The following is a 16,572-nucleotide window of genomic DNA, read 5'->3' as shown; positions in this document are numbered from 1 at the left end:
AGAGAGAGCAGGGTTTTGGGGAATGCCAGTGAGGGCATGTACATTTCTGCATGCATGCACACATACACAGGATGGACAGTAACTTTCCTTGTCAGTGTGTTTGTGGTTATCATAAGGTGGAAATGAGCACACCTTGATGCCTATTTTGTGTGTTTTTCTTGTATCTCCAGTTTCCACAAGAGTCCTGGTAGCTCACATGCTCAGCCTTTAATGGTGGTTCTTACAGCTTATTCAGGAGGTGCTCATATCCTTGTCCTTGACCTTTTCCTTTCCTTAGAGGCTTAATTTTTTGTCTTTTTTTCCTCTTGAAAATGGAGACTGGGGAATGGTGGTAATTGGGGCTTGAGAATTTACTAGGGGATTTTGCTGTCTATGGAATCATTGGTGAATCCTGGAGTTCAGCTTCCATCTCTTTTGCACTAGATTGTTTTTCTTAGTCAAAGCTTATACCAAAAAGTATGCGGTTTAAGAATCCCAAGTTGGAGGAATCCATGAGAAGTACATCTGTTCCCAGGACTGTTGGGTTTTGCCCTTTCCCCCTCAACTCACTTCACACTTTTTAAAATAAACAGTAGATTCGATTCCATAGAAACCGCATCTATATGTGTATAAGGAATGGACTCTCTATTTTAGGCAGTAAATGTTTTTGTTTTTCATTTGGAAACAAGAATAAGTTTTATTCAGTCACTGTTGTCAGCATGCGTAAAAGTGGATCCTGCTTGTGCTCTATAAACTGCTTCCATTTTAATTTAAGTAATGTGCCTTTGTAATTTTTTTTTTTTTTTAAAGGTAGTGTCTTCCCCAGCAGATGTAGCTGAAAAAGCTGACAGAATTATTACAATGTTGCCCACCAGTATCAATGCAATAGAAGCTTATTCTGGAGCAAATGGAATTCTGAAGTATGTATTTCTGAACTGTGGAAGTTTTCTTGTTATGATAGTCCATGAATTTCATGTTTGTTAATACTTTAGGAAATTATAGTTATGTTTGTTAAACCTTTCTGTACAGTTTTCTTACTTCTTAAAAGTGAATGGTATGGTTTCTCTCTCATTGTAAAGGGTTTATTTTTTCACTGAAAGCAAGCATGCGACTTTTGGGAATAATTTCTTTTTTGTTTCTGTTTCTTTACTTAACTTTTGCATTAAACTTACACTTTCATGGCTAACATGTTTAAGAGACTTTTAAAGCTTGCATTTTAAACTATACAAATGTTACAAGCATAATTTTCTTATGGTTTATAGAAATGCAGGAAAAGGTTTCTATGAAAAATAAAACCAGACATTGGAAAGAACACCATTATTTAACATTTTATTATATTATAAAAAGTTATTGTATGTCCTCTGGGTTAGTACATCTGTAGTAAGAACTTTGAGAAGTTGGAATTAAAGGTCAGCAGTAGCTCTTTAAATAAAATGTAATTTAGGTCAGAGTTTTCTAGCCAGTACTTAGCTTCCCTGGCTTTGAGAACATTTTTGGTTAATTTCTGTCTATTGCCAAAGCCTTGTGGTTGTTTTAGAATGACAGTGGTTGAATTTCCGATTTAATTTTCTGGTTTTACTCGTTCCTTTTTCTAACTTGTTGAATTTCAGCAAAGAACTAGAACAAACTGGTTGACCCTGTGGACATATGTAGGGCTAAAAGAAAGGGTTTAATTTCATGAAGCTGTAATACATGAAATACGAGGTTTTTTGGGAATTGAATTGCTTTAGAAAACTAACAGACGCTTGGATATTAGGCAGAAAACCGATAAGATAAATGTTTAGATTTCAGGGAAGGTTGAAAGGCCCTCATTTTGGGTGGAGCCCTCAAGCCCATGGTGTGTGTGGTCCTGAGGTAACCTAGCTGTCTCATTATGGAGTCTGTCCCAATATGGCCCTGTGTTGCCTGTCACGTCTAAGTTACTAACAATTTGTTTGGAGACAAAATCCTGTGTTTATTAATATTCTTTACTAAGGAATATGGTAGCCAACTAGCAGAACAGTTTTGTCCAGGAGTGCTTTCAAAGAATGCGGCTTCAAGTTGAACTGTAATTTGCTTTTCATGGTGGTTATTTTCTTCTGGGTCAGAATCATTTCCCCATTTGTAGTACATATGTAATTTTTGAGCCAGTTTCCCGTTTGCTTAAAGATTTAAAAACTTAAGAATATTACTGTCACACAACACTGGGAAATGTAATACTTAATTTTCAGGTTACACAAAGTGAAACTTCCACATACTGAGGTGATCTATACAGAGCATGCTATTTCTTTTCTGTGGAATATACCCAATCATTGCATTTGGACCAGATCAATTCATATGTTTATTAAAATTGTTGTTTAAAGCATTTTGTATACTATTTTTTATATAGAAAGATTTTTCTTTGTTTTTTAGCAGTGATTTTCTGTTTCCTCCTTCAATATTTATATTTATTCATTTCTAATTTTCCAATTGTAATTATGATTAAGTGTTACCTGGGTTAGTTAATCTGTAGTAAGGACTTTGGGAAGTTTGAATTAAAGATAAGCCATACCCCTTTAAATAAATGATAACTTAGGTCCATTTCCTAGCCAGTGAAGATAGGCATAGATTATAAGGGAACCATGTGATTATATAAAATCTGCACTTACAGTATAAGTGAAAATATCTTATTATAAGAATGCCATCTACTGGGGCACCTGGGTGGCTCAGTGGGTTAAGCCTCTGCCTTCAGCTTAGGTCATGATCTCAGGGTCCTGGGATCAAGCCCCACATCGGGCTCTCTGCTCGGTGGGGAGCCTGCTTCCCCCTCTCTCTGCCTGCCTTTCTGCCTACTTGTGATATCTCTCTCTCTGTCAAATAAATAAATAAAATATTAAAAAAGAATGCCCTCTACTATTGATGTAAAATATGATAGAAGAAAAGACTGTTTCCCCACTTTGCCAAAGTATGTATATACATTTACTGTAAAGAACAGAAAAACTTTATCTGTGAGATTTGCAGGCCCATTCCTTTATTTTCCTTTCTGCTTCTTTGATGTTTTATTTTATCTTTAAAAAACTATAGTTATTAAAGAGTATGCCACCCTGAAGCAAATGGCTAAATTTCAATGGTTTATGTTTATTCTACCTAGTGGAAATGACATGGATGTGTGAAATTTGCAATATGGCTTGTTAAAGACAAATAAAGTACTTTTTACAGAGCCTCAGCTACTTTACAAACAAAAATTTAAATCCTACAATAGACCTTTTAAAGTTATTAGGTGTTTTAAATTGCCTACCTATATTATTATGGTATTGTGTTATTCACCTGAAACCAGAATTTATACCATGGAGTTTATTAGATTATTTAGGTTTGTTTGAAAGAGTTTGGGTTTACTTTGAACTTTAATTGATCTGAAAATGGATGTGAGATTTTGAACCAGTTCTAATAATGTTTTTAATACTAAAGCAAAGACCTCCTTGATATCTGGCAGCTTTTAGCAGATTCTAATTCTTTAGGTAGTTGCATGAAATGTTTATTCAGAATTGCACACTATATTTTTAAAACTATAAAATTACAGCTTTTTTTTTTTTAAAGATTTTATTTATTTATTTGACAGAGAGAAATCACAAGTAGGCAGAGAGGCAGGCAGAGAGAGAGAGAGAGAGGAGGAAGCAGGCTCCCCGCTGAGCAGAGAGCCCGATGCGGGACTCGATCCCAGGACCCTGAGATCATGACCTGAGCCGAAGGCAGCGGCTTAACCACTGAGCCACCCAGGCGCCCTAAAATTACAGCTTTAAAAGACTATTATTTTTATTTATTTTCTTAGAAAAGTGAAGAAAGGCTCACTATTGATAGACTCCAGTACTATTGACCCTGCAGTTTCAAAAGAATTGGCCAAAGAAGTTGAGAAAATGGGAGCAGTTTTCATGGATGCTCCTGTTTCTGGTGGTAAGTGGCAGCTAAAATCTATGCATACCTGTTTTTGTTTGTCTGAAATAGCAATTACAGTTTTGTGGTACCCAAGATATACCCAGTTATTTTTAGACCTGTTACAGGAGTCTCAATTTCCTCATTGAAAACAAAAATAAAACAAAACTCACTTTTGTTATTTAGTATTCTCAAAATACATTAACTTGCTCTAAGTCCAGGCAAAAGGATGTCACAACTTGGAAGAATTGTGAATTTTTGGTCCAGATTGCTGTGGGTAGAGCTAGAGCTATTTGTAGAAAATTTAACTTTTTCAGAATAGATTCGAGAACTAATTAATTAGCTTGAACCATTTTTTTTTAAGATTTATTTATTTATTTGAGAGAGAGAGAGAGAGAGCGCGCACACAAACGGGGAGCAGCAGAGGGGGAGGGAGAAGCAGGCACCCTTCTAAGCAGGATGCCTGATGGGCTCCATCCTAGGACCCTGGGATAATGACCTGAGCTGAAGGCAGATGCTCAACTAACTGAGCCACCCAGTTGTCCCTACTTGAATCATCTTTTAACTGTTAAGGAAGTTGAGGAAGTGGTTAAAAAGAAAAAATCATTTCACAGGGGGGACTTTAGGCCCAGATGATTTTTAACAAGTGAAATGTTACCAGAGTTTTAAGAAGCAGATCATTTCACTTTTATATGAACTTTTCCAGACAATAGAAAAAAAGAGACTTCCCAACTCATTCTACGAGAGCTGAGTAACTCTGATAGTTCAACCAGAAAGAGAGAGAAATGAGAAAAATTTTAGGTCTGTATCAGTCATGAATACAGAAACAAAAAGTTTTAAAAAGTGCCTTAGCAAACTAAATCCAACCATGTATAAAAGAGATCGAACCTACAATCAGGTTTATCTCATATGTACTCAGATGGCTTAATATTAGAAAATCTATAAATCTACTTTGCTGAATTAACATATTTAAAAATCTTATGATCATCTCAATCAGAGGACAAGGATTTTCACTAATAAAATTTTAAAAGCATATTATATCATATTATATCAAATCTTAATGGTAGGTATCTGGGTATTTTGGAATGGTAGAAGCATGGGTATTATGATTTTCCATAATTTGCAAGTTTTCCAAAATTATTATGTAATCAAATATGGTACACTCATGCACACACACAAACATATACACATACATATGTAATTTGTAGCTGAAGACCAGTTTCTAGTTGGGGACTTTCTAGAAAGGTATTGAAGAAACCAATCATTTGCTCAAGACCAAGACTACATTTGTTTCACATTCCACTGCATTAGGAAATACTGTTTTCTATAAAGTTCTAATTTATTCTAAGAGGAAAATAAAGATTGCTAAATGGAAGTTTGTCCTTTAAATTAAAAAAATCATCTCAGTATAGTGCTAAAAATAGCCAACAGCTAGTATGGTACATTGTTACAGTAATGACCTTGAATGGCTCACATGACCAAGCCTACTCTGTGTGTCCGTGTGCTGCATTGACTTTGAGTTGAGCCATCTGACTTGCTTTGGCAGTAGTATGTTAGCGAATGTTACATAGGATAGACTTGAAAAGCACTTTGTTCATTGAGTCTTGCCCTGTCTTGCCTGTGGGGACTCTTGAAGCCTGGATTAGCTGCCTGGGACATGTGCTAACCATTAAGCATGTGAGTGAGGCCATCTTGACCAGCTAGAGTCAAGTTCCCAGATAACTGCAGCTGCATTTAGTGACCTCAGGCCCGACCAGCAAATGAACTGCCTAGCTAAGATAGTTTCAATTACTTACCCATAGAATTGTGAGCAAATAAACTCACTAAGTTTGAGAGTGTAATGGAGCAATAAATAACTGATGGAGCCAATATAGTTGATATTGCCATAATTACACACAAGTGTTTGTTACTTAATATATCAATTAGTGTGCTACCTGTGCTTGTTTAGTCTAAGCGTTATAAACCCTTTCTGAGGGAGAATGACAGTACTGTAGTTAGCATTAAAGGGCAACTTGAATGCCAAAGCTAAGTTGCCAAAATGAAATTTATTATTAAGCCAGTAGAGAAAAGAGTTTTGTTTGCTGTAAACAGGACCCAGACTTACATCTCTCTATTCCTGATTACAAAGGAGAATGTTTGCCTAAATGTTACCTAAGTAGCTGCCCTGGTGAGCTAATACGAGGTACCCATGTTTGGTAAGATCTGGAAATGTAAGTTGGTAAAAATTCAGTAAGTCTCATTGTGGTGTTCTCATGGACTGCTGGGGGTTAAATAGTATATCTAGCTTTTAGGTATCTTTTGTGCTTTTAGAATTGAGTTTTATTATTAGAAGGGACTTTAGCAATAATTTAATTTTACTTTGTTATTTTATAGATGGGAAATTGAGGTCTGAAGAGGTTAGGGGTTCTCCACAGTTTGATGACCAATCTAGAATTAGAATCTTACTCTCCCAACTCAGGCTAAGGATTTTCCCACACTCCACCAGACCTTCTTCCCTTTAGTCCCACCCACCCTGTGGTAGCCTTTCTGTTTTTGAAGGTGGTAGCCTGCTGTTAATCCCATTTCTAACAATGTTAGATAGTGGATGGTCCTCTGTCTTCTGTCTTAGTTAACTGGCACTGCCATGTAGTGAAACCTTTGGTGGGGAAGTGAAGGGAGAATTGCCTTCTTTTCTGACTCTTAGAGGTTAGCTTCTGACCTGGGAGGGGCCTAACATTTCTGTTCCAGAGTCATTTGAGAAGAAATGGTTAAGAGGACATTATTCTTAGATCAGGAGACATCTGGAGAGATGAGATTAGGTCTTAATGTATTGACCCCATCCTGGAATGTTTATTAACTGGCTATCAGGAGTCTTTTGTTCTGCAGTTGTCTTGGGATAGGATGGATAGAGGATAGAGGTTTTTGGGTCTTTCCTGTTTTGGATCCACGGGCTGGTGCTGTTTAATCAAATAAATGTCCAGAAAAAGAGAAAGTAAAGTAGTATTTTGACATATTCCTAACATGTTTGAATTTGACTAGGATAGGATCTGTTCTGAGGTATAAGGACTTAGAGTTGAACAGGATTATACCTGAAGGCAGTGAAGCTTTTTTTCATGGCCCTCTTCTGTGTCCACATAGTATAGTGTCTATGCCACTGCAAGGAGAACTGTGTTATGCTTATGTTTGTGCCTGTTTCTTCTACTACTAAACTCCAAAAAAGGCAGATACCATGTCTTTCTCAACTTTGTATCTCCAGTTTATATTTCCTGGTGAGCATGTAATAAAGTATGGTTGATTTAATCAAGGATCTTCCGTTTTTAAAGTGCAGGGTAATTGTTAAATATTTTGAGCCGTCCTGCAGTTTCTCACTCCCAAGCTGTTCTCCAGTTTATTTATTTCCAGATTATTAACCTCTGAATTTCAAGTAACTGCCTCTACGTTCTAACATTAGTAAAATGAGTAGTTTCCTGTTCAGAATGTTATATTGTAATATTAGATGCCATTGGGAAGTGTGATTATGATCAAAAAGTGGGGGTAGGATAAAATAAGTAGAATAATATTTGGAACAACTTAAAGTAAAAGTTCTTACATTAGAAGTTTAGAAATTAGTAAAACATACTAATAAAATGATTTGTAAACAAAGTGCAAAATAACATAGCACAGCAGTCTTTCCAGTACTTAGCAACCAGAAAGGGAACTCTTTAACAGTTTGATCACAATGGATGGAACTAGAGAGTATTATGTTAAGTGAAGTACATTAGTCAGAGAAAGACAATTACCAAATGATCTTACTCATATGTGAAATTTAAGAAGCAAAACAGGATCATAGGGAAGAGAGGAAAAAATAAAATAAGACAGAATCAGAGAGGGAGACAAACCATAAGAGACTTTTAATAATAGGAAACAAACTGAGGGTTGCTGGAGGGAAGGCTGTGGGGGTATGGGATAACTGGGTGATGGACATTAAGGAGGGCACATGATGTATTATTGAGCGCTGGGTTTTATTTAAGACTGAAAAATCACTGACTTCTACCTCTGAAACGAATAATACATATATGTTAATTAATTGAATTTAAATTAAAAAAAAAAAAACAGTTTGACCATAGCAACATGCTGGGCATTGTAAAAAAAAATGCTGTCTTTGTCCTTTCTGGGATGGCTACTGAAACTTACTTGGACTTTTACCTTATACTCACCTGTATGGATATTTAGAGAGAGAGTAACACCTGATTTGACTTACAGTTGATTCTGGGGTAACAGAAGAATTTTTAGTTCGGGAAATGGAAAATGTATTTTAAAGATTACCTAAAGACCCTATAAATGATTCCCAGTTACGTCCAAGGGGAACCAGTGGAATTTGGTATTAGATTTGGCAGTTCTTTAGTAAATATTCTTTAAACAAGGAAGAAAGGACATTGGTTAGCTCATATAATTCTCTTATCACCTTTAGTTTCAGTTTTGTTATACTTCTGTTAATAAACTAAAGAAGTTCACATGATATTATGGAGAGTCTAGTACTTTTAGGGAAAGAAGATGACTCTAAAAATGAAGGTCTATTTTTTCTTCAATGAAATGTACTTAATATTATTATATTTATATAATTCTTACAAGATTATGTACTGTTGGGGTGCCTGGGTGGCTCAGTGCGTTAAAGCCTCTGCCTTCAGCTCAGGTCATGATCCCAGGGTCCTGGGATCAAGCCCTGCATGGGGCTCTCTGCTCAGTGGGGAGCCTGTTTCTCTCTCTCTCTGCCTGCCTCTCTGCCTACTTGTGATCTGTCAAATAAATAAATAAAATCTTTAAGAAAAAAAAAAAGATTATGTACTGTTTTCCAATTATACACTTTTTTAAAAATATTTTAAGATTTTATTTATTTATTTGACAGAGAGAGATCACAAGTAGGCAGAGAGAGAGGGGGAAGCAGGCTCCCTGCTGAGCAGAGAGCCCGATGTGGGGCTCGATCCCAGGACCCTGAGATCATAACCTGAGCCGAAGGCAGAGGCTTTAACCCACTGAGCCGCCCAGGCGCCCCCCTATTATACACTCTTATCTTTTCTGTTATGCCTTGATTCCAAGGGACACATTTCATTCTTCATTTCATGCAATAAACACTTATTAAGTACTTTTATGTAGTGGGTATGGTCTAGGCACTAGACGTAATGCTTTGAAGATATTCAAAGTCTTTTGCCTCATGAATTATGATTTAGTAGGAATAGAGAGAATAAACAAATAAAAATAATTTCAATGATAAGTGCTATGAAGAAAAATATGGCAGAGTAAACAGTGACTTCAGGGGAAGGTCCTTTTACATAAAATGGACAGGCTGCCTTCTCTGGGGAAGTGATCATTAAGCAGAATCTGAGTGCACAACTCCAGGGAAGAGTATTTCAGTAGCTGACTGCTCTGTATGGGCTCTGAGGTATCAACAAGGTTGGTATGTTTGTGGAACGTTTATCTTTGTATCACCAGGACTTAGCAGGAAATTGCACTCAGTGTTTATTAAATTGACTCACCTATACTTTGACTTCCCATATGTCTGACCCCATGCCTTTGTTTATCTGTTTGTGATTATCAAAGTAAAACTACTGAGCTTTATATAAATTAGCCCATGACCCTCGCCTCAAATATGATGCCCCAGTCTGTTTACCTGTCTTGTGTAAATCACATCTTTCTGAAAGTTGTAATCCTTCTTTAATGTCACACATTGTTTAGTCATACCGTTTTGGATATGCGCTTTTTTTTTTTTTTTTTTAGTGTGGAGAAGTCTGCTACCACAGGATTAGTTCCAATGTGATTTTTTCTCTTGTATAATGAATGCTGGACATAAAGCAAATTAAAAACTATTATTTGTGACTAATGACCAAATACTGTTCGGTCTGCTCCAAGGGTGTAATTAGAGCCCTTCACCGTGCTTGGATAATTGAGGAATAAATTCACCGATTGCTTCATATGTCTGCAGAGTTACACAGAGATGTTGAGTTGAAGTGACTCTGAAGTGGCACTTGCAGTTAGCGCAAGGCTGTCCGGCTGGCCAGCCTCATTGATCTGCTAAACTGTATTGCTCCAGTTAGGGATTAATGTCAAAATTAAATAATTGAACTGGTGTGTATGTGTTTGTGTAACAGTTCCCGATCAGGAAACCAAACTTTACGCTCTACTTGGCTGGCTTAAGTCTTAGTAATTTTTTTGAGGTATTCTTAGAATATGGAGTAGTAAGCACAAAATCTATTAAGGAGTTTCTGTTAGAGTGTTAGACTCACTTTCTAAATGCCTCAATGAAAGTCTCACATAGACTACATTATTGTTTTCAAAATCAGATTTGTAGTCTTGGCTTTAACTGCTCACTGAACTGGATATCTGCTGTTTTTCCACTAGATCTGTATCTAATTTATGGTAAAGGAACCACAAAAACAAAAATTACTTCTATTTCAGCACATAACACCATTATAGTTAAGGGTCTGTTGGCTTTTCCACTAAAACGTTTTCTTAGAGAAGTTTATAAGTTGGCAATATTACTTGGCTTTGGTCTGAAACATTGCTATTTCTGTCCAAAAGTAAATTCTTTTACCAAATTTCATACAACTGAATTTGCCTTATTTGATAATATGTGAAGAGAGAAGGGCTATTACAATAGGTCTTTTTTCATGTTCTCATAAGCTATTTGATTACACAGTGGTATTGTGTGTGGTGTTTATTCTTATATTTTAATCTTACCTCAGTAAGATTTTATTTTTTTTAATGTTTTGAAATAAATTGTTTTAACAGGGTTAAGAAAATTCATTTTCATGGGTTCTGCCCTTTAAAGAATTGTATTACTATGATGATTTTTAGTTCTTTTTACATTATTAACTTATTAGAAAATTTAAAAGCACTTCGTGGCAGGGGCACCTGGCTGTCTCAGTCCATAGAACACGGGACTTTTGATCTTGGGGTAGTGAGTTTGAACCCCATGGTCGGTGTAAAGATTACTTGAAAAAAAGAGTTAAAAAAAAGACATTTTGTGGCACGCACTTTTGTTTGAGAGATTTGAATTATTTGGTCTTGAAAAGTATTAGCTGAAGTAAGCCTTTCCTCGGTCTATTCTGGCAGTATTTAAAGCTTTAGTAATTCAGATAATTAATATTTTCTTTAATTTTGTTTCATGGACAAATCCATTTCCTTAAAAATGATGTAAGATTCATCAGTACCAACATACCAGAAAGGGGCTAATTAGGTTAGCCATTTATATTTACCCATAATTTTACTTACCACCTTGTATCCAGTAAGTATCCTTTTTGCCTAGGATTTTCTCCAGTTTGCACAAGTAGTTCAGAAATGTTTGGTAAATAAATTCCAGGGATTTCTTTGAAATTAATCCCTAAGAAGAGGTGTCCCCCTAAAAAACCTCTTTTTACATTTTTTGGCACGCCTGATTCTCCCCTACAACAGTTGTCATGGACAGGAGTCTCTATATAAGATGTTAATGAGTTCTTAACAGTTTAGGGAAGACTGCCTACTCACTGCCCAATGTAACATAGCTGAGATAGCTTTAATAATTTCTCCTAAGAAAACAGAAGAATGGGTTAGGGAAGGCAAGGTGATCACTTCACTCATTGTTATTGTTGTTCTCATTTATTGTTAGTGATAATTGTTATTGCTAATGACAACCTAGTTTATTTCTAAGAATTCACTTTCTGGCAGTTTGCAGTTCCTCCATCTCTAAATCTGCAGGCCAGGTTTTAATTGCATTGCAATTTCCAGTCAAGTAACCATTACCGGGGTTGCTCTTGCCAGGCTCTGTCCTGTGGTGGAGGGATGCTGTGTTCTCTTCACCTGGTTATGTTGGAAAGTGCATGGATAAGGCAGGGGTCCTGTCTGAAGTAATCCTAGGGTATTTTTAATGTCCTTTAATTGCCATTCAGGATGTAAGTCAGACCAGACACAATTGGGTCTGGTCACAGCTCAGAACTGCCTACTGGTGTTTATATAAAGGTAAAGTATATTTAGCAAATAAATCCTCTGAAGCTATTATATATAGTTTATTTTTTATTAACATCTGTTGATTCCTAAGCATTGTGAAATTAGTTCCAGTATGCTTGCGTGTTAGGTCTTTATTTTGTTTCACTTGTGATCCCTGGATAGTACTGGAGGTAAAGTGGGAGAAGGAAATGGAATTAAGAATTTCACAAGGGCCTTGTCATGGCCATCAAACCATTATCAGACTTATTTGTGGTTTTCTAGATGTCTGATTTCCTTAAAGTTTGGTAATGTTAGCAGATGAAAAGTAGATTAAGTAGAGTTTAAATCCTCTCTATATTTGCTGTATGATTCTATTTTGTTTTGCATTGCTCTGTGTATTTTAGTTGTGAAAATTTTGAATTCAATGCGCATTTCATAGTAAGGACCCTTCCATTAGGGCCAGTGAAAGTATGACAGCAGACTTACCTCCCCTCTTCTTCCTTGCAGTGATTTTAACTTGACCGGAAGGTAGAGGATTTTTGTTGGTGGTGTTTTTGTACTTAGCTCAGATTACCACTATCAACATGAGAGAATGTGAACTTTTTTAGAAGGGTATTAAGAATTTTAAGATTTGTCCCTGACATCTTTTTTATTGAGTTATTGGCTGTTAGTTATGGTCATCCGAACATTTATCTGTTGTGGTCTCTTGAGACAGCATTGTTCTTAGGGAGGTTTTTTGTTATTTTTTTTTAAATGAAGCATGATATGAGGCTGGGCATACAAATAATTTTATCATTAATTACATTCCATTTCCCCTAATTCTTATGTGTTAGGGTAATATTTGTTCTCAAGTGGCCAACATTTTTAATGTACTGTGTACTTATATTAAAAGAGTAGAAAAATAGTCTTGGCAAACTCTGAAATGGTTAATTGGCTTTTCCAGCCAAGATAGGTTTTATAAAACTTCCTGAAAATTAAGAAGTGAGAGGCAAAGAACTTTTCTTCTCATAAATGCCATATTTTATTAACTCTTTACCTACAAAGCTATTTTTAGTATGAATATTATCTTGCAGCATTTTTTTTTTCATTAGACAAGCAGTGGAGGAAGAAGAATAGTTGATTTATTGAGGTTGTCAAATATCTGCAAATATTCCAATAGTTAAAAGAATTTTTTCAACATAAAATTCTAAGTAGAGATGAGATTTTTTTCCTAAAAGTAAATGAAATTTTGAGAAAGGAGTTAAGAGCAACAGCATAATGATGATTTTGAGATCTATAATCTTTAATAGCAAACTTTTAAATATAGCATTAAGAAATATTTGGTGGTTTCTATTGATCTTTAATTGGGGTGTATTTTTATATTCTTATTAGTAGTAATATAAGTTCAACAGCATTTCCTGATAAGACATTTACATCTTAAATCTTGCACACTGCTCTCTTAAGAGATAGATGGAACAACACTGGATATTTAAAAATTAAAAGGAATAGTCTATATTTGATTCAGAAAAGTTACTTTATATAATATTCAAGGGCTAGTGGACAAGGGGGAAGAGAGTGGAAGGGAGAGAGAGGCAGAGCAGGAGCATGTGGGGGAATGAGAGAGAGAGAGATCCCATTGTCCTTTTCCACGTTAGCTGGTAGTTTGGAGTAAAACTATAAAGTTAAACTTTTTGGAATTGTTACTACCCCGAGTGGGAATATAAACTATATTGAACAGAGTTTATTTAGCCTGTTAAAAAGTCAACCTAAAACTATAGTTAATTAGTTTACATTATTACATCACTTCTAGTTAGAGACTCAGACTGGTACAGAGTAAGAGGAGCTCTATCAGGTGAGCTGACTGCTACCCATATGGGGCTTTAAGATAATGATGAGTTTAAATTTCCTCTTAGGGCTAAGTGAGAATAAAACTGGAGGCAATAAATACTCTTGGCCAAAGCCATTAAATGAAAAAGCTGGGAATTCTCCAGCTCTTGACTTAAATTGTTTGTTTATCAGCTGGCGCCTAGTCTGGAGTCAAGAGCTGGAGATTTCTATCTGTGACAGAACTTTGAAACTCTTGCAGGACACTTTCATTTCAACTTAAGGTAACTTGAGTTTATAGCTTTGGCTTTAAAGATTACTAATGATTTACTCATTTCCTTACCATTTAACCAGAGTGGACTTTTTCCCAGGAAGGGATCTGTGTTTATTTAGGGCCTTTGTCTGCGGAGGGATTAAAAGGCAGGCCACCAGCATTGTGAACTTGATGGTAATAAAAGGTCACCAAAACACGCCATAAAAACATTCTTACCATGGAATTAATTATACAGTGTAATTTTACAAAGCAGCTCGGTTACTCCATCCCTGCCTCCCCCCCATTCTTAAACATTTCATCTTTTAAAAATTAAAGCTGTGGTATAATTTGGTTTTTGAAAAAATACTTTGCTTCTTTTATGATATATAAACATTGAAGAAATTGTCACATGCAGTTAATTGCTTAAAAATTTTAAAGTTCTTAAATAAAAATTATCATTTATTGTTAAACAATGGGATGAATAACTGGTTTGGCGAGGGTAGAGTCATCAAAGGGATGGTTGGAGCTTCAAACAGCTCAGTTTCTAAAAAAACCAAAGCCTACTTAAAAGTTTTTTTGTGCCACCAGGTGGCATTGCATCCAAACCTGCTTGTGATAAAGGAAGGTTTTTAAATTAAATTCTTTTTTGTTCAAGAGAGGTTATAATACTTTTTTCTAGATTTTGCTTTTGAGGTTGGCTTAAAAATAAATCTAATATCAATGTTGATTAAATGTCTTCAAAGACCTGGAAAGATTTCTGAACTCTGCAGATGCATTTAGGTAGTTAATATTGAAATATTTGCAAAGGATTTTTTTTTTTTTTTTAAGTAAAATGAACTTTAGTAGTTGGTTATTTTTGTTTTGCTTTTCTAAACACTTGAGAGAGGATCCTGCCTATAAAACCCCTCACAAATGTTGCAGAAACTCCCCAGTACTGCAAATCACCCCTTCCCCCAACACACTCACACCCGGCCCAGCCATTATAAAAAAAGTGTCAGCAGGTTTCACTGTATGGGAAATTTTAAAAAGAGGGAAAGACCTCTGAAAGGTGCAAGTTGGTCCTTTTCACAAGCCTGACTATGAGATTCATTAGGCAGTTCATGCTCATGTCTTAAAAGTTGCTTTTGGGAAAGTAAATTCTTGTAGTTTCCTGTACTGATTTTGAGGGAGTCTTTATTGTCTTTTGAATCAGCTCATTTTAAGAGAGTGATAATGTAAAAGCAAGGAAGAAAAACCCTCATTATAAATTTTGTGAAAGTATGATTTTTAAATTAAAATACATATTCTGTTTTATGAACCCACATATATTAATAAACTGTACAGAAACAAATTACTTAATACAGACTATCTAGGTGCTATGATATGTTGTCAGAATAAACAGTTCAGTGTACACTGTATTGATTTTTATCCTTTTAAAAAATGTATTCACCATGCAGAGATTTTTAATGCTTAGCTTTGATCATTTATCAAAAAGCTTTATGAAATTTTACTCATTTTATATTCTTGCCTCTTCTGTGAGGCTTCTTAGAAGTGTGCATAACCTGTTTAAGAAATGTATATGTTTTCAAAGTAAATGTTTGACCTCCCACCTTGATGTTCTTGCTTTTAAACATACATGCACACACACACACTTCCACACACAGCAACACCCATAACCCCCCACTTCTCTATATTTTGAAAAACTTGATTGGAATGTGTGTTGTACTAAAGCTAAATATATGCGGACTTCAGTATTACAAAGAAAGAATTTTGTTTTAAAAAATCATAAAAATTTGAAAGTAGTACTTTTGAAAATAGTCTAGATAAAGGTACTCAAGACATTTGACCCTGAATATTTTACTTTTAAACTTGATACAACAGTCTGTTTCTTAGCTTTGTTGTATGCTGATATTTCTATGTATTTAACATCAAAAAGCTGAGGTGGTTTCTCTTTATAGATTGTGCCTGTGTTCTGGAATTGCCTCCTGCTGTCCATGAATTGCTTCTTGGCTTGTTTTGTTAGAATTTCTCACCAGGGTTTTTGCGAGCTCTGTAGCCACCATTTAAAAAAAAAAAAAATGATACAGTAGACTGGATTAGCAAAAATTATATTTCCCATTCACGATGATAATTGAGTAAACCTCTTGGCTCAGCATACCAGTTTTATGTAATAGAGCCCATGCAAATCTCGTGTAATAATACGCATATATAAAATTGCCTACAAAGACTGTTTTTCTAGTTATTTCTGTAATATTAATTAACTATTTTTTATAGAAATTCCAGACACTTACTTTTTCATTAAAAAATAATAGAAAAAAATCTTTACTTGTTTTAGGGTCTGTGTAATTTGGTAATGGAGCATTTAGATTTTGGCTTCTTTCATTTCAGTTGGAAATAGTATTGGTGTAAGTGAGTGTTGCCATGGGAACCTCCACATAGATATAAAAGGCAAGACTGTCTAAGTGGAGGAGGAGGAGGGGTGATGTACTAAAATACCACTGGCCTAAATGATCTATTTTATGTGTGTGTTAGGGGTAGAGGGGAAGCTAGTTTGAGAAAGGAAGAGAAAGTAGTGCAGAGAGTAAATGTTAAAAGTTAAAACCATGTACTCATACTTCTGGAATCTCATGGGTGGAAGTGTTTTTAAATTTGAAATGTGATTCTTAATTATTTGTGTCATTTGCCTATGCTGGGAGTCTTTGCATACTTTATTTTTAACTGTGTTGATGGAACGTGTTTTTACTTTCTTGATG

At 35.4% G+C, this 16,572-nt stretch overlaps 1 protein-coding gene across 1 annotated transcript in view; it reads left to right on the top strand.

The window, feature by feature from the left end:
• Positions 1-16,572, top strand: part of HIBADH (3-hydroxyisobutyrate dehydrogenase) — a 106,693-nt gene that overhangs the window by 18,835 nt on the left and 71,286 nt on the right. Inside the window, exons 3-4 of the mRNA XM_082749994.1 lie at positions 790-899; positions 3,767-3,888. Coding sequence (XP_082606120.1) covers positions 790-899; positions 3,767-3,888 — 232 coding nt within the window. The remainder of the gene's footprint in view (positions 1-789; positions 900-3,766; positions 3,889-16,572) is intronic.

This window comes from Mustela nivalis (genome assembly GCF_964662115.1).
Source record: "Mustela nivalis genome assembly, contig: HAP1_SCAFFOLD_462, whole genome shotgun sequence".
NCBI lineage: Eukaryota > Metazoa > Chordata > Mammalia > Carnivora > Mustelidae > Mustela > Mustela nivalis.
This window is presented reverse-complemented; position numbering and strand designations above follow the sequence as displayed.